Source organism: Hevea brasiliensis, chromosome 5 (genome assembly GCF_030052815.1).
Source record: "Hevea brasiliensis isolate MT/VB/25A 57/8 chromosome 5, ASM3005281v1, whole genome shotgun sequence".
In the NCBI taxonomy this organism is placed as follows: domain Eukaryota; kingdom Viridiplantae; phylum Streptophyta; class Magnoliopsida; order Malpighiales; family Euphorbiaceae; genus Hevea; species Hevea brasiliensis.
Genome location: NC_079497.1, coordinates 9255461 through 9283014, shown reverse-complemented (window position 1 = coordinate 9283014; position 27554 = coordinate 9255461). Strand labels below are relative to the sequence as shown.

Below are 27554 nucleotides of genomic sequence, written 5' to 3'. Positions count from 1 at the left end.
GCCTCTGTATCATTATCCCTCATTCTTTTCTTGTCATACATATTTGAATCCATTAGGTTGACTTTTATTCAATTTACTATCTACTGACTTTGCTTCTTTGTTTGATAAGACAGTTCAAGTTATCGATGCACACCCTCAAGTTACTATCCATTTTGGTTGTCTACCTCACCTAACTTTCCTTATACTATTAAAAATTGAAAGGACCTTATCGCATTGTCCCTTATTCTACCTTAGGGATAGAAAACAAACAAAGTCTATTCCAAATCCTACAACTCTGAGCTTCATATTCTGGCTCTTAACACTACACCAACTACAACCTGCTCTGACTTCTACATTTTTAGATTTTATATCGTGACAAACGTTCTCTTTAATGTCATCCCTTTTCTAAGCTCTCTATCTTTAATTTTCTGATTACCTCGTTTACCTTTCCTATAATCGTATTTTGTCTTCTCTGTATCCTAACTCTACTCTTCCTAATCTTATCCTAATTTGGGCCTTTCAGTTTATTCTTTAGCCAACTCCTTTTATCTTACCCAAATATGAACTTTGACTATTTTATTATTTAGCTCTACTCTCTTTCTTGACCTGACTGTTATGTTAGAAACTTGTACCTTTTCATTGTTTTTATCAAGTTATCAACACCTTAATGTTACTCAAAATTGGTCCCTTGACCACTCTAGCTAGCACTTCCACTGGCATTTGTGTTATTTCTCTGCTACATCTAAACTAACTATTTTATCTTTTCCTTCTACACTTCTTCTATATATATACATATTCTATGATTTATTATATTTTTCCTTATCCTTTCTTTTACTTAGAGTATTGATGAGGACATCATAGTGGATCTAGAGGCACCTCAATTCAAGGGAGCCATTACAAGATCAAGGACTAAGGCAATCCAAGCCATGGTGTTGGAGCATTCGGTCGTGGAGGTCCCATCTGAAGGGAAAAGCTTGATCATCATGCAAATTCACCTCCAAGAAGCTTCAAAAGCATCTGAGGGCATTGGAAACCATTTTGGAGATTGCCAAGTGGGTTGCCACATGGCAGCCACATAGGTGCTGACGTGGCGGACCAAGGGTGATGTGGCAGCCACATGGGATGGTGATTTGGCAAGGCGAGGCACTTGTAGCTGCAAGTTGGTCACTTGTAATTTCTTAGGCTTATACTTGAGAAACTCCAGCACAAGTTGCTTTTGTGTTTCAAGTGCCATTGACTCTTGTAATCTGTTTGGTTGAGTAATATATTCAAGTTTTCTTTTTGTCAAATTAGTGTTGTGGTGTATTTAGTGAGGTTTATGGGAGTTTGAATTGTTGTGGAACAAATCTTGGTTACTAGAAAAGATCCTACATGCTGACTGAAAATCTCAGCCATTTCTTCTCCATTCGATTAGGTCCATATCAAGTATACTCTTGTCTTGAGCAATAAGAAGCTAAGAAGGAACTCAGAGAATAGTAGTTGAACATTCACTGTGTAGTCTATATTTTTGCCCATTAGACTATAGACTACCCTCTACTACCTCAAGATGGAGATTTACAAGGATTCTATTTTCTCATTTCAACTTAAATAGCCAAACTTAAGGTACTGGGTACCCAAACCTCTCATTAACTCAAAAGCTTTAAGTACTTCATGATCTTATCACTTATGATTCCCATAGTGGGATTTGTATCCTCTTTAGGGTATCTAAATCAACAACTCTCTATCACAGCTTACAGTCCTAATTGGGATGCCATTCAGTTAGTCACCAACACCAATAGCAATCTATTGTCTCTCTTGAAGGACATTATCATACTCTATAGCACATTTGACAATAAGAGAGGTACTACATCTACTACCTTGCTATAACTATATAAGGCTATCTACTCTCTTATCATACTCTAAAATTCCCTAAAACATCATCTCATAAGCTATGAACATTATTCCTAGCCTCTAATCTCCTTTAGGCAGCAAGGTTGCACTTTGCATCTTGCTGACACACAAAGGATATACTATTCTTACTAAGCTTTAGGCAAAACGTCCATCGTAATGCAAAAACTATCCAAGATTCCATACCGAATATTAAATGTTCTCACTCTGTAGGTGTTACCTTTACTTTGTAACTAAACTAAAACCTCTAATCTTAGGGTAACTCCTGATATAACTTTAGCTCATGTTAGAGTAATCGAGTCACTGACTCTAGTCACTGCCCAACTATGACCTTCGATGTTCTAGCTCAACAGTTTTCAACCCCTAATTAGGAGTTTCTAACTCCTTTACAGAAATAGAACTCTGTTCTAGCATAATTGTACCATAACAAAGGCCATCTATAAACACCCTTAGGAAACACATTGGAGATGCATGCAGCTTTATACAATAATTCCATGTCAGCACTATAATCTATAGCTTATAGCGCAAACATCGAGAATATTGCATAGGTCATTATGGTACGTCTCAACAGATCATGTTTCCTAACCTCTCATTTCTCTTGAACCCCCTGATACAATAAATTTACTCTGATTGGGCTGTCCACTTACGACTGCCAGCAGTGGTACCCTCACTTTCATCTAAGGCAACTATACTACCATAACTCACCTTTAAGCACTCGTGTCTTGCACTAGATAGACACTCTAATTAGCCCCATACTGACAAAAACATAGAACTTCTTAGAGTACGTATCCACATGGCAGACCTCAACACGTATGCTAACTTTAGTTCACATTATCATGTACTCCACAAAAATTAAGACATTGAACTGAAGCACTCTTATGCTATCCAAAGAATAATGCAGAATCTAGAAACAAGGAGTTACAGAAAAAAGATGAAATAGGATCCTATACTTTGCATGTGACAACTCTAGGTACACATTTTCCCATGAATATAAAACCTAAGCTGTGATATCAACTTTGTCATAACCCGATTCCACAGGCTGAACTGGCACTAAGACTTGGGTTAGTATAAGGCTCCCAAAGCCTATAGTAAGCCTGACTATCCCTATCCCAACTATAAGGTCCATAATTATAGTCCAATTTTAAGAAAACAAATAGACAAAATTTAGCTATAAATTGGACTATCGAACGGGGAGTCTTTAGCTCACCCGATTTATAAGCACAATATATCCAAATCTGGGGAGCTCAGCATACTCTCGCAATCCTTAAATAAATAAACATAATCCAATGGGAGCTCAGCTCCCCCATATGAGCATAATCACATAATAAATTTTACAACACCTAGCTGAATAAGTTATTACAATTTCAGAAAAAGTTCAATGCATTACTGGTATATGCGAAGTTCTAGAATAATAAAGAAATAAAAACGTAATGAAACTACTTTTGGTAAACTTGCGAGAAATAAAGTAGGTTAATCTCAAAGAGCTCTTTTGTCACCTAAGAAAAATAGTTGAACAGAAGTGAGTGTTCGACTCATAGAGTAAGAAATTGATTTTAAATAGAATTTCTATAACTATCTAAGCTTAATGCATTTCTATATATGAAATGTAACATACACACATATTTTCAAACAATTCAAACAATATTCACACAAAAGATAATTTAGAGCACTTACACACCTATGTGTCACATTAATCATATCATATACATATATGGGAGCTTATCTTCTATACAGAGCTCTTAATTCTAACCTCTGCCAGCGAGATCAACTCAAGCCAGACTTTTTCTTAATAATCTAAATGCAGAGGTCAGCGAAATTAACTCAAAGCCATACTTATCCCAACTTATCCATAAAAAGGATCGGGTCCTAGCAAGTCAAGCTCCAGCTGTGACTACCCATCCTACCAATATCCATAAACACACCACATGCACGTCAACACACGCACAAAGCTTTAAATTACCTTAAGGCAACATCTACAATAATATCATCAATTAAATATGTAATACAAGGCATGCTTAGTAATTAACTATATACATATATTTATAAGTGAATGCATGAGTATGCCTTGAATATATAATAATATTAAAATTATAAATAAAATTAATATCTACTCACAAATTATCCAAATATCACTGGGGTAACTGAGAAGATAAGGAAGGTTGACTCGGATCACCTAAATAATCATATTCAAGAAATTTATCAATATTAACTCAAAACAAAGAACTAAAGAGCCTAAGAGACCCTAATTTTATGCTGAAAATTTGGCAAAATTTCCCCTGTACTTAGGACTTACCCAACCTGTAATATAACTCAACTAACACTTCTCAATCTAAAAGGCCTCAGGCCCATAACACAACAATTACACAATGCCCCTCATGGGCTTGGCAAAATAGTTAATTCCCACATAAAATAATTATTTAAAAATTCAGGATGTTGCAGTTTGATTTTTCATTCATTTTGGTTCGGTTTGATTTTTAAAATATGATAATTCAGTTGATTCGGTTTTAATGATTTGGTTCGGTTTGAACCAAATACTCAACCGTAGTCACAATGCAGAAATTCAAATAAGAGTTGACATATCTGCTAGCAGGAGAACTATTTGAAAATTTACTGATAATTATCTCTAGCAAGTTCATACAAAGATAAATCATACAAGTATCCTTATGGTTTCTCCCATTTAAATGCAACCCTTGTAACTCTTTTAAGTCATTGAAATGATCTTCATTTCTCACTAAGAAATACAACTTTTTTTGCAATCCAGTCATTGTATACACAAATAAAGCAGCATGCACCTCAACATCCTATTGACGAACCCAAAATGGCAATGCCAACTGCCTATTGTGGTTTTCATCACTTTTAGAACCCAAAATATATGTTAATTGATCCAATCAAAACATAAAAAAATAGAAAAAAAAACTAAAAAATAAACAGAAAAACAAAAGAACATAAAAGAGGTAAGATATGAAAAGAAAAGGAAATTGAGATTAATTGGTTAATAAAGTATCCTTTCCTATTTCATATTAAATTTAGCTATTATTGTTACTTACATATTATGTGTTATTTCTAATTTTTAAAATATATTTTTTCTTTAATGATTCACATTTATAATATAATTTAGAGAAAAATAATCTAAAAAAGAAAAAAAATTCCATAAATATAATTAAAAAAAAGCTGTAAGGTAAACATAATTTGAAGAAAAAAGTGTAAAATCTAAATAAAATAAAGAAAATTAATTAAGAAATAGAAGTTATCAAATAATAAATAAATAATTTTAAATTAAAATTTTATTTATTTGAAAGTTGCTAAATAGGAATAAGAAACTTGCCTTATTTTTTACTTTTTTGTGAAAATTGAAAAATACATTTAAAATTCATAAAATTTGCCAAGTAGAAAAAGGAAAAATAGCCTTATCATTTGCTTTTATATAGTTATATAGATGCTCTATATTATTATTTGTTTCTATACTTAGATGAAAGAATAAAATAAAATAATAATTTCCACCATTATTTAAAATTTTCAAATTAATGATTTAAAATTTCCACCATTATTTAAAATAATAATTGCCTACAAATATAATTAGATTTTTTATTAGTATTAGTAAGTTATTCAACAAATTGTGGTAATTTAAATAAAAAAAGTTTAATTTATTTCAAAATTATTAATTTATCAAGAATAAAGGTGCAGTAGTTGACTGATAAGTATGGTAGAAAATACAAAACATAAATATGGAAGCAATTTAAATGAGATTGCTATATTTTTTTTTTACTTTATTTATAAATAATTAATATTTAAAGGTGTTTTAGTCTTTTCATTATTTTAATTGTGGGGTTGTGGAAATAAGCACTCTTTTTTTTATTTATCAATTTTAATTTTGATTATTATAAAAATTTTAATTTTAATTTGAAAACTAAAATAACTGAATTGACTGAATTTTCCCTGTTAAAAATGGCTTTGCCTAGTTTTAAGAAGAATATGCTTTTATAAACATTTCACAGTTTAAAATAGACCCAAATTAAATTGAAAAATCAAATCAAATAAAAAAATTTAATTAAATTATAATCCTGTTATGGTTCAGTTTCTATAATTAATGAATTTCATTTTTGGTTTAGAATCAAACCGAAAGAGAAGAATAATGCTAATCCTTCTATTTACGTAATAAGGAGGCCAAGAACCTAATAAATGGGCCATAGATCATAACTACTCTCTGAAATCAGTACCATAGATCATAAGCCTTTCATTGAAGTCCAAGAACCTAATAAATGGGCCAAAACTTGCGCTTTATTGTTTGAACCCAAAAGAGTTTTGTTGATAGCCATGAAGCCCATTCTTCACTTTCGTCCCTTCTTGTCAGCAGCGAAGTGAGAATTGAGAAGTCGTCTGGCTATTGGCTATTGGCATTGGTAAGCTCTACTTCTGCTTTGAAAGAAGACTGACCCAGGGAACGGTATAGCTAATTAACGGAATCATAATAGGCTGATCAATTTCTGCTATTCAATAAAATTTTCTTGGCCCCATAAAGAAACTGACTGCATTTATCACTAATTTACAACAACACTGCCATGTTTTTGCGCACAATTCTCTATTGAGTAGCAAAAATATAGCATAAACCGTATCTACTTAAGATAAAATCTGAACAACAACAGGGATGAAACCACTAGAGAATCAAATTTATTCATCTAAATTCAGAATTTTCGTATGATTCAGAGCTTTCGTAAGGAGGAGATTCATAGGAATTGGAGTTTCCAGAAACTGCAGAACTTGCGTATGCAGGAGTTTCGTAGGCACTGGACTCTTCAGAAACCTCAGTGCTTGTGTATGCAGGAGTTTCGTAGACATTGGAGTCCTCAGAAACAAAATTTTCAAGCTTCTCATGAAGCTCACCAACTCCTTGGAAAATTTGAAGCAAGAAATTCACTCCATTAACCACATCATATACCATGAGTCCTATCCTACCTCCGACCCAACTGCCCAGATGACTTCCGACCAGATAGCCAAAGCGCCCAAGCCTAGCCTCACCAAGAAACCCTCCAGCATAGGCACCAAACAATGTTCCACTGCCCCTTAGGAATCCTTCTGTTATGGTACCGCCATAATAAAGAGCTTCAAAAAAGTCCCAGCCAGAAGAAATAATGGGACCTATAATGCGTTTTGCTTGTCGGGTTGCCAGCTTTGCAGCCTTTGCCCCTTCTTTCTGTGCTTGTTTTGCTGCATCTTTTGCAGATATTCCCTGTCCCAATGCATCAAGTAATGCACGCTCTATTGCAAGATTCCTAGCCTTCTCAACATGAGCAGACCTGATGTTGTAAAAATACAGCTTCACACCTTCTTTCACTGTACATGCCAGGGTCCCAGTGCTCATGTCAAAGCAGTTAAAGATGGTAAACTTTCCACTCTGGGATGAAGAATCTTCACCAACCAGTTGCCTACATTTATCAGCTACCAGAAACAATAGGTGAGCATATAAGCAATCAGCTATGCAAAACAAAATCAGGACGCAGCCTTTTCTGGCTCAGTTATTGAACAGATAATGAAAGAAATGGACTAGTTCTGTGGCTATAAAGATAGCAACAATTACATGTGCACAGTGGAATGAATTTGTGTGCATTATACAATCAGGATGCGTGCATTACGCAGATATCTGCAGCAGAGCAATGCCAATAAACTGTCAGATCCTAATTTCTCTTCTCCTAAAATCCCTGGTACTACAAGATACTCATCAAAATTCAAGCAAGCTAGATAGTGTCAAGCTTGGATGAGGCTTGGATGAGGTTTTAGATTAGCCATATTGTTTCTAAATTTTCAGAATTAAGCATGTAGTTTCCCTACGAGCAAACAAAAAATTCATAATATGACAACAGAAATGGACTAAAAATTCAAAGAAAATTTCTCAACATTTTTGAACAATGGAAGTCAGTAAATTTAATGTACCTTCTTTTAGTTTTGTTTTTCCACTACCCAGTTATTCTATATAATCCCACCGAGTACCCATCCAAGCAAGAAAAAGATAGTTAATAGGTTAATCTCTGCAAAATTTAGATTGTTCGTTTGTAATCCAAATCCTCAGATCAGAAATAAGTCCTTATACCATGCATAAGATTACAAATCATACCTACCCAGAAGAAAAAAATCTTACAAAACCGAAATCCAATTACAACCCCCAACACAATCACACTCCCTCTTCCCCAATACAAAGTATCCTGAGTTAATTATTGATTTTTCCAGTCATGAACAGCATAATAACGATTTAACAAATGAAGGGACATTAAGAATCTATCAAAATCCAAGAACTAAGCCCCTAGTTGACCAAATAATTCAAACTTTTCGTGTACAAAGACTCCCTAACTTCAGCAATTCCCCTCGAAATCATAACTTTAAATGGGATCCCATAATTTCTAAATAAAGGATCATAAGCCGAATGATTAAGAACACGAATGAAATTAAGATGCATACTGATGGACACCCGCGAACATACCAGTGATACTGAGACCAACTATTCCGATGATGAAGATGAGAATTTGAACCCGATTCTTCTGGAAATCGAAATCCATTTGGATTTTGTAATTGAATTGGGTAATGGTAAATCTTTCCTGCAATTTAGGATTCCGTTTGGAAGTGTAAAAGAGTCATGAAAGTTCAATGTGATTCAGCAAAGAAATTTCTTTCCTTGGAAAATAAGTTGCTTGTCTGCCGTCGGATTTATACTTTCGGTTTAGCCTTCTAGATTTCCATTTTTTTTTTTTAATAGCTTTTATAATTTATTTATAAAAAGAAAAAAAAAAGTACATCCATTTAAAAAAAATTCCTCATTTTCTGTAAAAAAGAAACTGAAAAAAAGAGTATTTACGAATGATGAAATCTCTGAGAAGTTTTTTTTTTTTTTTTTTTTTACAAGGTTATAAATATATATTTAATTATTTATTATCATATAAAAAAACAAATATGATAAAATAATGAAATTAGCCTAATGATAAGAAAAACCTTTTACATGCATTTTAAATTTTATCTAAAAAATTTAAAATTTTTAATAATTTAATTTTTAGTTTTAGCAATTCAGTTATTTGTATACAAAATTACTCAAATTAAACTGAATTTTTAATTCATAAGTGATTTCCTATAATTTCACCCATCAATTAACTTAATTGTTAAAATTAAAATAAATATCAAAATTTAATAATTGAGTTAATAAAAATAAAAACTTTTACTAAAAATAAAATTTAAATTACAATAAATTAAAATAATAATTAAAATATAAAAAATAAATTAAATAATAATTAAAAATATAAGAAATAAATTAACGAGATTAATTAAACTGAGGTACAGATATCTCGCTCTCTTTAAAGAAATACAAGTCTTTTATAGGAGGTACTACCTATAAATCGATACAACAAATATTATATATTGATTTGTCCTTTCCAGAATATAAGAGCTTGATAATTTTGTCATAAGATTCAAATCAACTCCATCAAAAAATACATTTCTTTAATTTTTAAATCCTCTCTATTTTTTTTTAATATTTTGAGGAAAATAGGGAATATACATCTATTTATAAGAAAACTTAGTTATAACTCAAGTTAGTTTAATAAACTTTAGTTATCTTAATTAATTTTATTTTATTAATTATAATAATTAATATTAAAATATTACAGCGTATTTTAATTGTAATATATGTTAATAAAATAATTGCATGCCTATGTTATAATGCAGATAATTAAGAGTTCAAATATTCATAACTCATTTCTTTTTTTAAAAAAAAAATTAAGTTGTCAAATAAAATTATAAAATAATTTATTTATATCCAAATCAATATTTATTTAATACTCAATTTTTAGGTAAAAATACCAAAAAAAAACCTAAATTTTAATATTTTTCAAAAATAAATTATATATATATATTTTTTAATTCACCTAGAAATCTGTGAATCTATATCAGTGCTGCTGCTTCACAAATAAAGCCGATTGTTATTGGTCTTCCCATCCTAGCTTCGAGGAAGACTTAATTATGATTGGCTCATATATATATATATATACACATGATTTCTTGTATAACTTACCACTATTTGCTCTCACCCATACGAGGGAGGGTGAACCTCAACTGGATGAGGAAGAAGACCATCGCCTTCCCCCATCCCAAAGGACAGAGGAAGCCTTCAAAGATTCACTCAGCTAGGCGGTTCCGAGACATATAACTTAAACGAAAATTAAAGGAAATAAGGGAACCTATCTATTTCTTTTCTCTTCCATTTGGCTATGGAACGAAAATCAAAGGAAATAAGGGAACCTATCGATTTCTTTTCTCTTCCATTTGGCTATGGAAGTGGCTTAATATGTGGAATGATAAGATTGGGAAGATTGGGAGTTCCATCCTATAAGTTTACTAATAATAGATATTATTATTATTATTATTATTATTATCTTGTGGAGGCAATGACAATAATTTTAGAGATTTTAGAGTCAAATACTCCATATCATAGATATCGTTATTTTTGTAGAATTCTTTAAGTAATTACATATTTAATTTGCTCAATCGATTATTTAATATTATTGGTCAGTTTAAAAAAAATTAGAATATAAGGTATTTGCCCTACGAGGTGTAATGTACTCGTTAAGTTGTTATAGGCTAATTGGACATGCTAACTTGGCCTAAACAAAAGGTCATCGTCGTCGGTGTGAGTTGTGGGTGCTTAGCGCCACTTGAGGGGCTTCAAAAGGAACTTAAATCTTTATCAGGGTTAATGCTCAATTTTGCTCTCATATTTATTGGAAGGTTAAATTTAGCTTGTTTTCAACTTTTTTCTAAATCAATTTAGAAATTTTAAGTTAAATTTAATTTAATCAAAAAATTAAAAAAAAAAAGAAATTGAGCTTTTTAATTTTTAGGGTAAATCAATAAATAAAAAAATTTAGCCCAAAAACAAGAAATTGAACATCTCAATTTTTTTGTCTAAATCAAGAAATTAAGTCCAAAGATTTTAATTTTTGGGACTAATTAAGATTAAATTGAAATTTGTGAATTAATTTAGATAAAACTTAAATATGAGCTAAATTGAATATCTTTAACAAATATAGAGGTGAAATTTAATATTTAGCTAATTTTATTATCATATATATCTCAAGATAGCACCATGGTGAAAGTGAAAGTGGAGTAAATTATATAGATGACACTTCAATTTAGGGGTATATAACATAAACTCCTAATTTTTAATTTAGGGGAAAGAATGCAACACAAAGATCCAAACTGAAGTGGCGGAAGCAAAAAAACTCAACAAAAACCCGATTTGGACCCTGGCTCAAAGCAGCTACAATGACTCCTCGCCGATATCCAACCCAACCACATTCAAACCAAGCATCGCAATCACAACTCTCTGGGATTACTGAAGCTCCACTAATAGTTGAAACACAACCACTTTCCATTGGGCCAATGCATGAGAATTTACACTTGATATCGGTTCGAAATCTCTCCTCATTTGATATTCTAAAAAACCATCCACCTCTAACACCTTCCTTCTCACAACACAGAACCCACATGGCCATAGTACCCACCAAGCCCAACTTAAACACCCAAATCTCAATGGCTAACCCTAACTGGATGATCACAGGCGCCACATCCTCCACCACCAACACAACCACCACACACTCCTCCGTCCAACAACCCACTTCAAAGCTTACCATTTCTGGTATGCCCTCTCATCATGAGAAAACTCAACAAGAAACTTACCCTTTGAATGATACCTCGAGACCTGAACTTGCCTTGAGCCAAGAGAATGTCAAACCATAACAGTTTTTTCCTATCCACCAAATCAAACAGCTTTTCTCAGAGTATCTTTCCTCTATGGGATATGAAGGAGTATACTCTGAAAGCTTTTTCACAGATTCCCATATTTAATCCCTTATTTTCAAAAAGCAGCTTCTGAAAAGCTAGCCAACCTTATCCCCACCCCACCTCCACCTGAAAACCAAATAGTAGAACACCCAACCCAAGAAGTCTTGCAACAAGATAACCTATCCTCGTACCAAAACATCGCTGCATCTTTAAACCAAAACATCACGTCAAACTCAGGTGTGATTATTCAGGAGATAGAAACGGAGAACCAAATGGGCTTACAGCGAAACACAACTTAGCACCAAAGTATGCCAAATACTAAACGTGATAAGAGTTGAAAAAAGCAATGCAGATAACCGCAAGAAAGCTTGCATAAACCTTTCCCCTGTTGACACGGTGGAGGTAGCCAGCTGAAAGTGGCCCCACCCAAATAAATGAGAATTTTGAGTTGGAACTGTCAGGGTGTGGGGAACCCCTTGACGTTCCACCACTTAAAAGGGTTATGTCAAACCCATTCCTCGGACATAGTCTTCATTATGGAGATGAAGAACAAATGCGCTTTGGTGAAGAAACAACTGCGCCGATGTGGTTTTGGCAATTGGTCCATAGTGGACCCTAGAGATCAGCAGGTGCCTTAGCCTTAACCTGGTCAGATGCATGTACCTTATCTGTGTTGCATGAGGAGGATTACTTCCTTCATGTTTGTATTACTGATTCTCTAATTACTGCAAATTGGGATATGTTGTTTGTCTATGCTAGCTCTGTTGATAGTGATAGAATTGCACAATTTAATTTATTGGAAAACTATAAATCTCAGCTAAAAAAGGAAGCAGTTGTAATCGGAGATTTCAATTCTTTGCTTAATTCACGGGAGAAGAAAGGTGGCAATAGCAACTTTAATTACAAAATCCTCCCTTTTCGGAACCTTATTAATAATCTTGGTTTGATGGACATGGGGTACATGGGTCCTCACATGACATGGAACAACCAACGAGATGGACCTCATCATATAAAGGAACGATTGGACCGAGCCCTTGCTACACCACACTGGCTCTTCCTATATTCATCTGCTCTTGTCTACCATCTAGAAGATTTAAGATCTGATCATTGCCCTATTCTGCTATCTATGGACCCAACGATGGAAAAAGCCAAACGCAGATTTACTTTTGATAGAAGATGGGCTAACTTACAAAAAGTACAAAATGTAATTTTTGGAGCATGGCAGCAGAACACAAACGGCCATAAACTATTCCAGGTGTTCAATAAACTCAAAAATTGCTGACATTCTCTCATAAATTGGAGCAAGCAATCACATCAGAACTCCAAGGCCCGCATTGATCATTTAAAAGGTCAAATAGAAGCAGCAAAAAGAGAGGACTCTAACTGGGATGGACAAGCAATTCGAGAAATAGAAAAATAGCTCAACCAAGAGATTGTTAGAGAAGAAACTTATTCGGCTCAAAAATTAAGACAAGAATGGCTGAAGGAGGGTGATCGAAAAATGGCATATTTTCATGCCAAGGTGGTGCAACGTAGAAGATGAAATCTAATTACTGGCATCAAAGACAACATAGGCACATGGAAGCATACTTTTCAGGAGATCATTGAAGTGGCAATTGATTATTTCTCTCAAATTTATACATCCTCCAGACCTTCAAATTTCCAACAGGTTTCTAATGGATTCAGGCTATGAGTATCAGAGCAGATGAATGAAGTGCTGACAAGGCCTATTACTGAAGAAGAAATCAAACAAGCAACCTTCTCCATACACCGAACAAAAGCCCCAAGTGATGATGGCTTCATATGAATGTTTTTCCAAAAATTCTGGCCTATCATTAGAGATAGCATTTGTGAAGCAGTGTGTGAATTTTTTTATAAAAGTTGTCTCTTAAGAAGCCTCAACCTTACAATCCTTACCCTCATTCCAAAGGTGAAAAATGTTCAATCAATGAAGGATTTAGGCCCAATTGGGCTTTGCAATGTCTTGTACAAAATCATCTCAAAAATCCCAACAAAAAGATTACAGCCTTTCATGGACTCCCTCATTGGCAAAGAACAGAGTGCTTTTACAAAAGGCTGATTAATATCTGACAACATCCTGTTATGCCATGAGATTATGCATCACTTGAAAAATACGAAGAAAGGGAGACAATATAGCATGGCAGTTAAGCTTGACATAAGTAAGGCTTATGATTGTATTGAGTGGGGATATCTGAAACACATGATGACCTGTTTTAGCTTTAATGACAAATGGATTAATTGGGTGATGGAATGTGTGACCTCAGTATCTTACTCGCTGCAAATTAATGGACACAAGGTGGGTTTTATTCAACCTTCTAGAGGGATTAGGCAGGGAGATCCCCTATCACCCTACCTCTTCTTGTTCTGTGTCGAAGGGTTGTCACACATGATAAAAAAACTCCTTGATTCGAGGAGTCTCTATTTTAAGAAGAGGTCTTGTTATCTCCCATTTGTTATTTGTAGATGATTCCATCCTCTTCACTAAAGCTTCACTTTTTGACGCAGAGATGATCAAGTGAATCCTTCTTTGCTACTTTGAAGTAAGTGGTCAGTCTATCAATTTAAATAAGTCATCGCTTGCATTCAGTCATAACACACCCCAAAGTATTCGCTCGGGCATCTCAGCAGCTTTACAAATTCAGAACATGGATGGGTTGGAGAAATTTCTAGGACTTCCTGCTAAGATACCTAGATCAAAGAAGAAAATGTTTTTGTATATCAAAGATAAAATTCAGCATAAAGTTGTAGGATGGAAGGAGCATTTATTATCCACAAGTGGGAAAGAGGTGCTGTTGAAGGCCATTGCAACCACCATCCCTGTTTACACCATGTCTTGCTTTCGCTTTCCTAAATCAATTTGTCATGCTGTTAATAGTGCTCTTGCTAACTTTTGGTGGAGCAAAAAAAATGAGGAGCGTAAACTACACTGGATATCCTGGAGGAGTATGTGTGACCCTAAAAGCCAAGGAGGGTTGGGCTTCAAGGAGATTGAGGCATTCAATATGGCGCTTCTAGCTAAACAGGGCTAGAGAATCATCAACAACCCACAATCCCTCCTTGCGTCAGTTCTTAAAGGTAAATATTTCCCCCACAACTCTTTCATGGATGCCAAAAGGGGAAGTAACCCATCTTGGGGTTGGAAGAGTATTATTTGGGGGAGACAAGTGCTTAGTAGAGGTATAAGAAAACAATTTGGAGATGGAAGCACTATTCTATGTAAGTCACATGTTTGGGTTCCGAAGTCCTTCCCTCATTCGCCTAAAGCAAAAATTAGCCATGAAGCACACATTATTCTAGTGTCGCAACTTTTGTGTTAGGATCATCCAGCATGGAATATATCTAGGTTGAAAGCCAACTTTGAAGATGAAGAGGTGCATAGTATTTTATCCATTCCAATTCCGCTCTTCCAAAAAGAGGATAAAGTAATATGGCAGTTTACAAAGCATGGTGAATATGTTGTCAAATCTGGTTACTACCTAGCTAGGGAAGTTCTAAACTCGAATCAGGGAATGAATTCTGTAGATCCTGGTCCAAGCTCAGCTTCCAACCTCTCAATCTTTTGGAAGAGAATTTGGAATTTGAATATTCCAAACAAGTTAGCTCATTTTCTTTGGCGCTTTCTAAAAGACAGACTCCCCTCGAAGGACCTGCTTTATAGAAGATTTCCATAAATTTCTAATGATTGTGACTTTTGTGGTGATGTGGAAAATTCCTAGCACTTGTTTTTTGGCTGTCCAAAATCAGCAGAGGTTTGGATTAATTCCCCTATCCGCCTTAGATCAACTCTTCTCACAGCCAGAAGACCAATGGATATTTGGGCTGAGATTCATACACATTTTGCATCTGTAGCTCATGAGAAAGACTCGATACACCTCTTCATCTTTCTAATGTGGCACATATGGAAGCGAAGGAACTGTTGGGTGTTTAGAAAGCAACACATTGAATTTCAGGAGGTTGTCAATACAACAATCAATCACCATGATGATTACTATACAACCCAAGTTATCAACCAGAACCCGCAAACATCATCCTCTACAGTTCAAAGTGCCCTTATTCCTCCACCGATGGGTGTCATCAAAATCAATTTCAGTGCAGCCACTAACAAGCATCAACAATATGGATCAATTGCAACCTTTGCTAGTGACCACCATAGCTTACCATGTGGATGGGCTTGTAGAAGGATAGTAGGAATTTCAAATCCTCTGATCTTGGAATCTCTAGCTTGTCGAGAAGCACTTATCCTAGCCAAAGCTAAAGGTTTCTCTAATGTTATCATAGAAGGAGATTCCCAAGTTCTCATTCGAGCCATCCAAGGGAGTACAACTGTAGTTGAAATTCAGGGAATTCTACATGACATTCGTCATCTCTCAAAAATGTTCCCCCATGTTGATTTCTCATTTGTTAGAAGAGAGTGTAACCAAGCAGCCCATAGCCTGGTATCAAAAGCTTTAAGGGACCCTTCTTTCTCATGTAACCCTTTAGCTCAACTTATTTTTGTATCTTATGCTTTACCCCCTTAGGGGCTTTAATATCATTTGCCTTTGGACAAAAAAAAAAAAAACCATAAAATCTTTATAGCGTTTAGTAGCCAGTTTTTACATTATCAATATGACATGTCTTTACTATAAAAAAAAATATATATTTTCATGAATTGATTGTTTGGATAAATAGGTTATAGATTATTGAAATATTAATTTGTGCAATTTAGATCATCAAAATTATAGATAGAAAGTAAACAATTAATTTTTTTCTTAATAAATGTCAAATTAATATAGAGTAAATATATATATATATATATATAAATATTTAATTTAATGAGTGTCATATTAATAAAAATAACATAAAAATTGACTATCAAGGATTATATGAAATTTTGCATTATTTAAATTAAAAAATAAAAAGTATTAAATCTATAAAAATTGTATATTATATATTAAAATTTAAATATTTAACTATTACATAATTTTAAGTTAAAGTAACATTTACGTAATTTACCCGGCAAAGAGGGTGAGTTATGAAAAATATGTTTGCTTAACGGCGCAGTGGTGAGACGCATGATTAAAATTAAGATTTATAAGTATTTATGTGAGAAATACATTTTGACTTTTGCGGACAAAATTAAAAAAATAATTTGGTATTTTATCATTCTTTGATAAAAAGAAAACTGAAAATACTGTTGTCATTTTTAATTATTTATTGATTATGTTTCAATTTTATTAAACAATTTTGGGCTTGAATTTTTTAAAATTATCAATACTTTATTGAAGATTTATTTAACATTATTATAAAAAATTACTGTTAAAACCTGTTTAAATATATCAATTAAAAATTATTTTATTTTTTCATTCTATTAAAATTATTATAATAATTTTAATAATGACTTATCATTATCATTAATCCGTGTATTTTTCTATATTTTGTTAAAAATAAAATTATTATTTTATAAAAAATTCAATAATTTTTAATTTAGTAGGTATAATGGATCTCAAATCTTCTAAAGGGTTTATGAAGGGCTTTGCCTTTAACACCCAACCCCTCAAAACCCCTTCTCCGACCCTCTCCTTCAATGGCGCTTCCAAACTAGGCCCAACAAAATCCTTCATTTCTCAAATTCGCCCGTCGATTTCCCCAATTTCTCCACGTACAATGTTGAAGCTCCTTTCCTCCTGTTCAGCGCGCCAAATCCATAACCACCTAGCCTCTCCGTGCCTCCGAGTGACGACCCAGTCGTCCACAAATTCGTTGCTCAAAGCGCTCGGTTCCATCACTGGATTGACTCGTAGGACATCCGGAAACCGTACCTATTATCAAAGGGCCTTTTTTTGCTCGGGTTCTTCCAGCGATGGGACTGCCGAGGTGGTAGAGGTGGAGTTGAAGAGTGGAGAATCGGGGGCTGACAGTACTGACGCTAGCAATGCAATCGTACCCACGAGTCCTAGGCCGGAGGATTATCTCACGGTTGGTGCAATAAGTGTTTTTTTTTTTTTTTTTTTTTTTGGGGGGGGGGGTGGGGGGGTGCATGATTACTGGGAAACTAGAGGAGTAGGAAAGAAGAGGGAAAATGGAGGAATCTATGTTTCTTTTAGGGGTTTAGTGGTTTATAATACATTTTTTAGGTTAATGTAAGGCCAAGTGAATATAAAGCTTTCGTCTTTTTTGTAAATGATTTTATTTCATTTTATCTTATTATTATTATTTTTTTAAACTTTGAATACAAAGAATGTAAATTTAGTATTTGGGAGCTGATAAAAAAATTAGTTTCATATTTATTTTTCTCTGTTAATGATCAATCACGTGCATCTGATTAAAAACAGGTTCTCAAGCACTTTCATGTTCCTGATCGTGCATAAGTTTGCAAAAGTTTGTCTTTCTTCAACATTTCTGCTAAGATTATCTAATTGTTTTAAGTTAATGCAGATGATGTTCCCTATTGTGATTGAATTTAGATAATTCTTGTTAAATTGCAGTCCTACATGGGTTATAGAACCTGTATTGGCTTTCTTAAAGAGAAAAGTTTATTAGTTTGGCAAAGAATTGGGGTAAAAAGGTGGTTAATAGAGTATCGCTGAACATGTTTGCATTGTTATGTAGTTAGAGTCATGTCACATTCTTCTGACGTGTTTGAAAATCTTGAAGACATTTTGATTATGTATATTTGATTACTGTTTCTATTTCCAGTAACTCTTCTGATGAATTTGCACTTATTTAGATTTGCCTTTTAGAACTGAATTAAGTTTTCATGATTTTTGGCAGGTGTTAGCGTTACCCTTGCCACATAGACCTCTGTTTCCTGGTTTCTACATGCCAATTTATGTCAAGGTATAGCAGGTTCTTTCATATTTCACTGGTCATAAAGTTCACCGAGATTATACTTCTATAATTGACATATCCTGCACTATTACAGGACTTCAGGATCTAAACTTTTGCAAGTTGGCATTCTGACTTTAAGCCTATCAGCTATGCAGCATCTTTTTCTTTCTTTTTTTTTTTTCCTCTCTTTTTTTTTTGAGTAAAAACTTGTTGTAAAATTATTACAGTGTAGAATAATAGCACAGTAGTTTGGTAGAAATGTTCAGTGAATATGCATTACAGTTTCAAGGTTAAATATAAAAGGGCTTATACTTTTGCTTTTCATGTTATCTTTGCTAATATCTTAGCTGATTGATTCCTTTGCATGTGTTGACTTCTAATGGTGATTGGTGATACAAACTTTGAACTAGCATACAGTTGGTGTTTACTGATATATTATTATTGTTATCTAAATTGTAGGATCCTAAATTATTGGCAGCTTTACAAGAAAGCAGAAAAAGGCAAGCCCCATATGCTGGTGCTTTTCTTCTTAAAGATGAGCCCGGGACTGATCCCAGCATGGTAACTGGTTCTGAATCAGAGAAAAACACGTATGACCTTAAGGGAAAAGATTTGTTTAATCGTCTCCATGAAGTTGGCACACTTGCCCAGGTGCTGAATTGTTTTGCAACCTTTTTAATTGTGTTTTGTTCTCTTGTGCTGCTGCCTCAGAGCAATGCGATTTCTTAATACTTTAATGGCAAGGAAAGTGCAGAGTGCTAAAGCAATTTTATGTGTGGTTTGTTGTTGTACCAGATTACAAGCATCCAGGGAGACCAGGTCATCCTTATAGGTCACAGGCGACTTAAAATAACAGAGATGGTAACTATGGATAAATTTGACTTGTCTGTTTTTTGGTCTAGGGTTTCAAATTTGTGATTGCGTGATTTTTTTCTTTCTCAATGCTGAAATTATCTTATGGCTTATGCTCAGGTTAGTGAGGATCCGCTTACTGTCAAAGTTGATCATCTCAAGGTATGCTCTCTATTTATTATTTGTTTTTAGAAGCTTTTTATCAGCTCTTATGTAGAAGAGACATTCTAGTACGCTATTCTCACTTTGCAGGAAAAACCATATAACAAGGATGATGATGTCATAAAGGCAACATCATTTGAGGTTATTTCAACCCTGAGAGATGTTCTGAAGATAAGTTCCCTTTGGAGAGATCATGTTCAAACGTATACTCAGGTTTGTTCCTTCTCAAGATTTTAGGTATTTTCTCTGCTAGTTTTCACTAAAGCTCTTGGAAAGTTTGTCTTTATATAACCTATTTTACCTTTTATATTGTCCACTTTGTATTTTATGGAATACTGCCTCATGCTATTATCTTGATTATTAGGCTTATGGGTTGTAATGTTGATTATCACTTGCGATTTGATGTGTTTTTTGCTGCTTCCTAAGATTCAAAACTATGGTAACCCAATCTTATTTATGTAATTCAAGTTAAGAGGAAGAAGGAAGAGGCTGAAAGGGAAAATGATAGCCATGACATTGGTGTACTTTCCCCTTTTATATATTGGGAAAAAAAAGGTTATTAAAGTGTGTCTTATCCATTTCTCCACATGCTTGTTTGCTATTATTTCATTGTGTGCGTGGTTAATTATGCGTTGCATGGTTTTAATGGTGGTAATACAGCTTTAATCCTCACAGGCAGAACTCAAGTTTCATCCACATTTTGATATATCTAATGACTGTAGGTTGATTTATTGGTCAATAGGCTTTCAGTATTTTCATGGTAATTCACTTTTCCTCTTGGCTACTGCAGCATATAGGTGACTTCAATTTTCCAAGGTTAGCTGATTTTGGGGCTGCAATATCTGGTGCAAACAAATTGCAGTGCCAGGAAGTGCTTGAGGAGCTGGATGTAAGTAGCATTGGACATGTATTCTTGACCAATTTTGAAGAGCATGCGATTTATCATTGATACACTGAAACATTTTCTGTCAACATTTTTATTTGGTGAAAGGTGGAGACCATCAATAGCATATCCAATTATGTGATGGCACCTTTTTATGTCACTATCAATAGCATCACACCTTTTTATGAGTTTCTTGTTATGTCTGACACTGTTATCTTTTGCAACTATGTATATTGGCACCTTAGGTGTACAAACGTTTGAAACTCACACTGGAGTTGGTGAAGAAAGAAGTAGAAATCAGCAAGATTCAGGTGCACTGTATCATAGTTTTTTTATGGTGTGCCCATTTGTCATCATCATAATGTTTTGAATTCAATCTAATTAACTTTCGGGGATCACATTTAGGAATCAATTGCAAAAGCAATTGAAGAAAAGATAAGTGGTGAACAGCGTCGCTATTTGTTGAATGAACAGCTTAAGGCCATAAAGAAGGTATTTAGTCCACCTGTTCACTTTATATATTATTTGTGTTGTGTGTAACTGGAATATAACTTGTGATGCAGGAACTGGGATTGGAAACAGATGACAAAACTGCACTCTCTGGTTAGTTCTGCTTTGAATTATCTTGTTGTTGAAATTAGCTTATCATTGATGAGATTTCTTTGTCTTGAAATGTTACATCTGGTGGAAGCTAGTTTCATATTTGAAATTCGTCACTATGATTTTTGTGAAGCCATCATAATAACCTGATTTGGACAACTATGCTACTTATAACTTTTTCAGCATAATGTGATGATTAGAAATTTTGGAACGAAATCAAATTAAATGTTTGTTTACTGTTTTGGAGTGAGTGTGTGTTTGTGTATTTTAATCTTAGTTCAAAATACTAGGCAAAGGGTTTAAGGGGTATTTTCATGGTAAGATTGAAGTTAGAATCTAGATTTTAATTTTTAATTTATCAGGTCTTATAAACCTAATAAGGAAAGAATTAATCAATAGATTTATATTGATTCACTGAATTTGGCCTTGATTCAAGCATATTTGCAATTCAGTCAGCCTATGCATTTGGATTGGTAGGGTAGGAATCAACTCAAATCACACAATTCTAAAAACTATGATAACTGAATTTTTTTCAAACCTTGGTTTAGTTATTGCTTCTGCCTTAAGATGGAAAAGAGCATTTAGTTTGGATTGTAACTCATCGACTTGAATGTTTTCTGATCCTTGTTTGCAGCAAAGTTTAGGGAAAGGCTCGAACCAAATAAGGAAAAAATTCCAGCTAATGTTTTGCAAGTAATAGAAGAAGAGCTTACAAAACTGCAGCTTTTAGAGGCCAGTTCAAGTGAATTTAATGTTACTCGTAATTATCTGGATTGGTTAACTGTGTTGCCTTGGGGTAATTATAGGTTTGTTTCTCCTTTTGCTTGGTATTTATAAATTTCTCATGGAAAGTAATATTTAATTATTTTGATGCAGATATTCTATAAGCAAAATGGATGAACTTTTTGGTGTTTTTGTGGTAGGAGATGCTAATATGGTTAGCTACTTCATGTTTGTGTGGCTTAAGTTTTGGGAGGGAACAACATGATCTTACTGAGTTTCTATTTGGTTTGTTAACCATTAGATTAATAATACAATTATATCCATGGTTTTCAGACCTGGACTGGGCTGTCTGGTTGGATTTGAAAGCTAGAAAATCAGTATGGAGGCTAAGCCAGTCTGCATCTCAAATCTTCTTTTGAGGAAACCCAGTAAGGCCCACTTGAACGAATGAACCAGCTGAATAAACTTGGAATCAGCTGACCGGACCAGTTCCATTGGGCTGAACTGATTTGAATAAAACAATGTAGCTGGATCTTAAGCTACCTGTCACCTCATTTACACTATGTTTGGATAGAGAGAAAATAAGAGAGGAAAGAAAATTTGAGAGGAAAATAATTTTATTTTCCATCATTTTATGTTTGGCTTGGTAGAAAATAAAGAGGGAAGGAAAATTTGAGAGGAAAATAAAATTTTTTTTGTCCACTTTTACTTTCTCTCCAAAATGAGAGGAAAGTGGGAGGAAAATATGGAAAATTACAAATATATCCCTATATTTTAGAAGTTTTTATTTCTTAAGGGTAAAATTATAATTTTACTATTCATAAAATAATTTTCCCTCGAATATTTTCCTTCGTCTATCTAAACATGAGAAGGAAAATATATTTTCCTCCCATCATCATTTATCTTTTTCGTTTTCCTCTTATTATTTTCCTTCCTCCAATTTGACCACTATGTTAAGAACTTTATTATTTGTGCAAGAAGCACTTCCCTTTTGAGGGATTCAAACTCTTATCAACAATTGAACCAAACAATACATTTGAGTAAATGTTGATAGACATAATGATTAAACATAGCTTTTCTTAATTTTGATATTTACATTCAAAGTATATATTTCACGAAATCTTGCAAAAGAATTTTGATTTATATCTTTTCTTTTGTATTGTTAAAATTAATAAATTACGAATTACATTAGTTACATCTATGAGAATGTTGGTTTTGGAAATGTGTAAAGAATTAATATAGAACATTGGATTTGTCTCATTTTATCCCAATAATTTTAAATTCAGTGATGAGAATTTTGATGTCCTTCGGGCTCAAAAAATTCTTGATGAAGACCATTATGGATTAATTGATGTTAAGGAAAGGATATTGGAGTTCATTGCTGTTGGAAAACTCAGAGGAATCTCTCAAGGTTAGTTTACATTCATTGTCTTTTGTATGTGTTTCCAAATCTGAAAAAGATTTCCACTAATTAAAATTTATTGTTTTTTCTTTTCATCTGTGTATTTCTGTTCCATTCATCTCTGATATGTCTGCTAGTTGGAGCAGCAGTAGTATGTAATTTCTAATTTCTTGCAAATACATCTCAGGAAAAATCATCTGTCTATCTGGTCCACCAGGAGTGGGCAAAACTAGCATTGGCCGTTCGATTGCACGTGCTTTGAATCGGAAGTTCTTTCGATTCTCTGTAGGAGGGTTATCTGATGTTGCTGAAATCAAGGTAATAAAAAATTCTTTTAGGCAGAAATGAATGTGCTTTGGCCATACAGTTTGATGAGCATATGCACATCTTTTCTGACTTTGAGATACCATCCAGGGGCATCGTCGAACCTATATTGGCGCAATGCCAGGAAAGATGGTGCAATGTCTGAAAAATGTAGGAACTGCTAACCCTCTTGTTCTGATTGACGAGATTGACAAGGTACCCTGACGTATGCAGGTTTTATTTTAATTTTTGGATTTAGCATGATTTTTTTCTTCTTTATGAACAATGCTTTTCTTTTGGTTGTTCAGAATGATTATATTGTATTGATCAATTTCTAGTTTTGTGGTATTGTCTTTTTCATGAATGAACTTAATTATTAAATTATGCTGTGAATGGATGCAGTTGGGAAGAGGACATACTGGTGATCCAGCAAGTGCTTTATTGGAGCTTCTTGATCCAGAGCAAAATGCTAATTTTCTGGACCACTACCTTGATGTTCCAATTGACCTATCAAAGGTTAGTTAATATAGGGATCTGCAGCATGGAATGAAATAACAGCCGTTATGTCGTTATTTACAAGAATTTTCAACTACCATTACTGATATGGCCATTATTTAACGGCAAAAAAAAATTGGGGGTGTAACGGCCGTTATGTAACGGTAACGGCCGTAACAGTCGTTACAGGCAAGGGGGCATATTTTTTTGGGGGCATATATATATATATATATATTTTTTACTCCATGAACTTTACAAAATTTTAAAAAAAGTTTGCGTAGCGCTAGGCTGTTACTGTTACGTTACGGCTGTCACAGGCCCGTTTCCGTTACCTGCGACTGCGATTGGGGCTGCAACCGCGATTTAAAACCATGATCTGCAGACAATGGGTTTTTTTTTTATCCTGGCTACATTTTCTCATTTCACATTTTCTTGCATTGTGTTGATTACATTCGGCCTTATGCATATCATGTTATGCAACTAACATTGGCATGTTTTGCATTTTAAGTGTTCTTGCAATTTGTACCTAGATGAGTGAAAAAGTGTGTGCATTTTGCTAGTTCAATTCATGTCTCAGTTACATCTGTTTCTAAGTTTTATTCGTTATTTCATCCTTGGAAAATTTTATTGTAGGTTCTATTTGTATGCACAGCAAATGTTGTGGACATGATACCTAATCCTCTGTTGGACAGAATGGAGGTAATTGCTATTGCTGGGTATATTACTGATGAGAAAATGCACATTGCCAGAGATTATTTAGAGAAGTCTACACTTGAAGCATGTGGCATCAAGCCTGGACAGGTCATTTTCTCTTCATGTACTTATATATGATGAGGTTTAAGTTTTTGTTGCCCCGAAAGGAAGAATATGTTTACTAGAATTAAAATGAATTTAATTTCTAGTAACACTCAGATGTGATGTTGTTAGGTAGGTATTTGTTGGCTTAAACTTTGTTAGTAATGTCAAAGTGCATATGCTACCAGTTGCTGTTAGAATTTTTTGAATGATATATCATTTACTGAGAATATTCAATCAAATATTTTCCAGGTTGAATTGACAGATGCTGCTCTTCTTGGGCTCATAGAGAATTACTGCCGAGAAGCAGGGGTTAGGAATCTTCAAAAGCACATAGAAAAGATTTATCGCAAGGTCTGTATAACTCTCAATAGAACTTGGGATTTTATTAAAGTGCAGGGTAAGACATTCACAATCACAATCACAATCACAATCACAATCAGCACATTAGGTCAATATTTTAGTGGTTGAGTGCCTACCTCATACTGGGGGCCATCAGGAACTCAAACCCCTTTCAACCTCTCCTTGAATTTTTTTTTTTGGAAAAAAATTGTAATCATGTGGCATTTCAATATATGTTGCATCACATTTCTATACCATCTGCTTTTCTGGGAGCATCTGCATGGTAGTTGAGATGATCTACTTGAAACATACTTGAACAATGAAATGTATCTGGTGCCTTGCTGCTTAAAATTTTGTGTGTTATTGCCTGCCAGATTGCACTGAAACTTGTGCGTCAAGGAGAATTGAGCGAATCTGATGTTTCTGGAGAAACAAAAAAAGCAAAAGCAGAATCTGTTCAAAGCTCTTCAGAATCAGTAGAGGGTAGCAGTAATAAACAAAATAATGAAACATCTGTAGAAGCTGAGACTGTGACAATTGATCAGCCATCTGATCAAATTCAGGGTCCTGTAGATCAACCTGCTGATTCAAAGGTATCCTATAAGTTAGCTACTGCTAGAGATTGGATATCAGCACTAAGGTTGTGGCTAAGGTGGAACCTGGTAAACAAAGTAGTACAAATACAGTCTTGGGGCTTTACCCTTGGCCATATTAAGTTATTTTCTTTTAGCACATGAACAGATGATAGTCTGTTTTTCTTTCCTCATATTAGGCCGTCACATAGCTTTCAAGTTAAAAAATCCTCAAAGCGTCCTCAAATTCCATGCTCACATTTTCACATATCTTTGTTGGTTTTAATGATGACAGGAAGCAACTGAAACTGAAAAAATTGAAGAAAGTGAAGTAACTAGGGCAGTTGAGAAGGTGTTGGTTGACACATCTAACCTAGCTGATTTTGTTGGCAAACCTGTTTTCCATGCTGAGCGCATCTATGAACAGACTCCAATTGGAGTTGTGATGGGTCTTGCATGGACTGCAATGGGTGGTTCTACATTGTATATAGAGACCACTCAGGTTGAGCAAGGAGAGGGGAAAGGGGCTCTTCAACTTACTGGTCAACTTGGAGATGTTATGAAAGAAAGTGCCCAAATTGCTCACACAGTTGCCAGAGCTATATTGGTTGGGAAAGAGCCAGATAACCCCTTCTTTGCTAATTCCAAGCTTCATCTCCATGTTCCAGCAGGGGCCACCCCCAAGGATGGGCCTAGTGCTGGTTGCACCATGATCACATCCTTGCTTTCCCTTGCCATGAAGAAGACTGTCAGGAGAGATCTAGCAATGACTGGGGAAGTTACACTAATGGGGAAAATTCTTCCCATTGGCGGGGTATTTTTTCAAATCCTTAATTTTTTTTGCACATAATAGTTCTGATTGTGTCATAGATTCCTGCTCCAATAATGGCATTTCCAGCATACTTATATTCTGTGAATTCTTTGAATGTAATATTTTTGAACTATTTACCAAGTGATGTAGGCTCTGTAGTCCAACTATATAAATTTTTTATTGTCTTCTATTTGTTATGATTGAAAGCTATTTCATCTTTACTTTTTGGCTCTGCTTTTTAGTTGTCACCCGTTATATGTATATTGAGAACTTCAATTCTTGTGAAATAATCAGGTTAAGGAGAAAACAATAGCAGCAAGGAGGAGTGAAGTGAAGACTATCATATTCCCATCAGCTAACAGAAGGGATTTTGATGAGCTTGCACCTAATGTGAAAGAGGGCCTAGATGTCCACTTTGTAGATGACTATAGCCAGGTATTTGATTTGGCCTTTGGATATGACCAGAATGGGGAAAAATAAACACACATAGGTACTCCATTCTCGTGATTATTTTTCAGGGTTCCTCCATGAAGTGCATTTGTTCATTTTGGCCATATCCTGGAACCAAACCCAGTTTTGTACCGTGGTGATTATATTTTTCATGGGAACGGTCTCAGAACAAAATACATCTGAGATTTTTCATCTTATGGACGGGAAATGATTTGCCATTGTTTTATTCTCATGTTTTAGTTGATGTAAAACAAAACCACCCATTAATAATAATTGTAATTTAAATTGCTGAAAGGGCTGGTTTGTAATTTTTACGACTGATATTACTTGTTTTGTAAGCCATAGTTTAACATTATAAATGAAAGTTTGTTTGAATAATCCAATGGATCTTCGTCTTCTTCTTGGGTGGAAAACGAGGAAATTTTTGGCAACTGTCTTTTTTATCTTGTTTGCATGCAAACCACTTGGGAGAGGACAGAGTACAGCATTAAGAAAAGCTGTGTGCATATATAACCAGGGCAATAAATTTCTCTGCACATTGCTTGTAGATTGTAGGCGCATGCGTAGCACAAGTAAAAGCAAGAGAGGGTCCACTATAATGATTTTTGAAGGGAAAATGAGGAAATTTGTGAAGGAGAATTTCCATGC

The 27554-nt window shown here is 34.3% G+C and overlaps 5 protein-coding genes across 6 annotated transcripts; 4 read left to right on the top strand and 1 right to left on the bottom strand.

Annotated features, from left to right (window-relative positions):
- Window positions 1-6380: 6380 nt before the first annotated feature.
- LOC110641819 (uncharacterized) lies at window positions 6381-8564 on the bottom strand. Its single transcript, XM_021793656.2, has 2 exons — window positions 8339-8564; window positions 6381-7302 (listed from the first exon to the last, which is right to left on the bottom strand). The coding sequence occupies exons 1-2, from the start codon at window positions 8412-8414 to the stop codon at window positions 6539-6541; spliced, it is 840 nt and encodes a 279-aa protein (XP_021649348.2). The 5' UTR covers window positions 8415-8564; the 3' UTR covers window positions 6381-6538.
- A 3657-nt stretch (window positions 8565-12221) lies between these two features.
- Window positions 12222-12967, top strand: LOC131180069 (uncharacterized). The gene is made up of 2 exons (XM_058147671.1): window positions 12222-12314; window positions 12371-12967. The coding sequence occupies exons 1-2, from the start codon at window positions 12222-12224 to the stop codon at window positions 12965-12967; spliced, it is 690 nt and encodes a 229-aa protein (XP_058003654.1).
- Window positions 12968-14351: 1384 nt separating this feature from the next.
- Window positions 14352-14735, top strand: LOC131180068 (uncharacterized mitochondrial protein AtMg00310-like). Its single transcript, XM_058147670.1, has one exon. It carries the CDS (start codon window positions 14352-14354, stop codon window positions 14733-14735), a length of 384 nt encoding a protein of 127 aa, XP_058003653.1.
- A 777-nt stretch (window positions 14736-15512) lies between these two features.
- Window positions 15513-16226, top strand: LOC131180067 (uncharacterized). The gene has a single exon (XM_058147669.1). The coding sequence runs from the start codon at window positions 15513-15515 to the stop codon at window positions 16224-16226; it is 714 nt and encodes a 237-aa protein (XP_058003652.1).
- A 957-nt stretch (window positions 16227-17183) lies between these two features.
- Window positions 17184-27284, top strand: LOC110641817 (lon protease homolog 1, mitochondrial). 2 transcript variants are annotated; one of them, XM_058146896.1, is made up of 20 exons: window positions 17184-17664; window positions 18460-18525; window positions 18976-19167; window positions 19312-19377; window positions 19489-19530; window positions 19621-19743; window positions 20321-20419; window positions 20659-20724; window positions 20819-20905; window positions 20977-21016; window positions 21648-21819; window positions 23023-23147; window positions 23326-23456; window positions 23553-23657; window positions 23844-23957; window positions 24570-24737; window positions 24984-25085; window positions 25448-25666; window positions 25941-26459; window positions 26751-27284. In XM_058146896.1, exons 1-20 carry the CDS (start codon window positions 17185-17187, stop codon window positions 26934-26936), a joined length of 3102 nt encoding a protein of 1033 aa, XP_058002879.1. In that variant the 5' UTR covers window position 17184; the 3' UTR covers window positions 26937-27284. The 2 variants fall into 2 exon arrangements, with proteins under 2 accessions (XP_058002879.1, XP_058002878.1); XM_058146895.1 differs by having other exon boundaries at window positions 25448-25735.
- The last annotated feature ends 270 nt before the right edge of the window (window positions 27285-27554 follow it).

Bases quoted from the DNA above. Each gene is read 5' to 3' on its own strand.
- LOC131180068 (XM_058147670.1), top strand. From the start codon at position 14,352: ATGGATGGGTTGGAGAAATTTCTAGGACTTCCTGCTAAGATACCTAGA.
- LOC110641819 (XM_021793656.2), bottom strand. From the start codon at position 8,414: ATGGATTTCGATTTCCAGAAGAATCGGGTTCAAATTCTCATCTTCATC. The intron at 7,303-8,338 runs GTATGTTCGCGG...TGTTTCTGGTAG, and splicing joins AGTTGGTCTCAGTATCACTG to CTGATAAATGTAGGCAACTG.
- LOC131180069 (XM_058147671.1), top strand. From the start codon at position 12,222: ATGGAGATGAAGAACAAATGCGCTTTGGTGAAGAAACAACTGCGCCGA. The intron at 12,315-12,370 runs GTGCCTTAGCCT...TTGCATGAGGAG, and splicing joins TGGACCCTAGAGATCAGCAG to GATTACTTCCTTCATGTTTG.
- LOC131180067 (XM_058147669.1), top strand. From the start codon at position 15,513: ATGGATATTTGGGCTGAGATTCATACACATTTTGCATCTGTAGCTCAT.
- LOC110641817 (XM_058146895.1), top strand. From the start codon at position 17,185: ATGGATCTCAAATCTTCTAAAGGGTTTATGAAGGGCTTTGCCTTTAAC. The intron at 23,148-23,325 runs GTTAGTTTACAT...AATACATCTCAG, and splicing joins ACTCAGAGGAATCTCTCAAG to GAAAAATCATCTGTCTATCT. The intron at 25,086-25,447 runs GTCTGTATAACT...ATTGCCTGCCAG, and splicing joins TAGAAAAGATTTATCGCAAG to ATTGCACTGAAACTTGTGCG.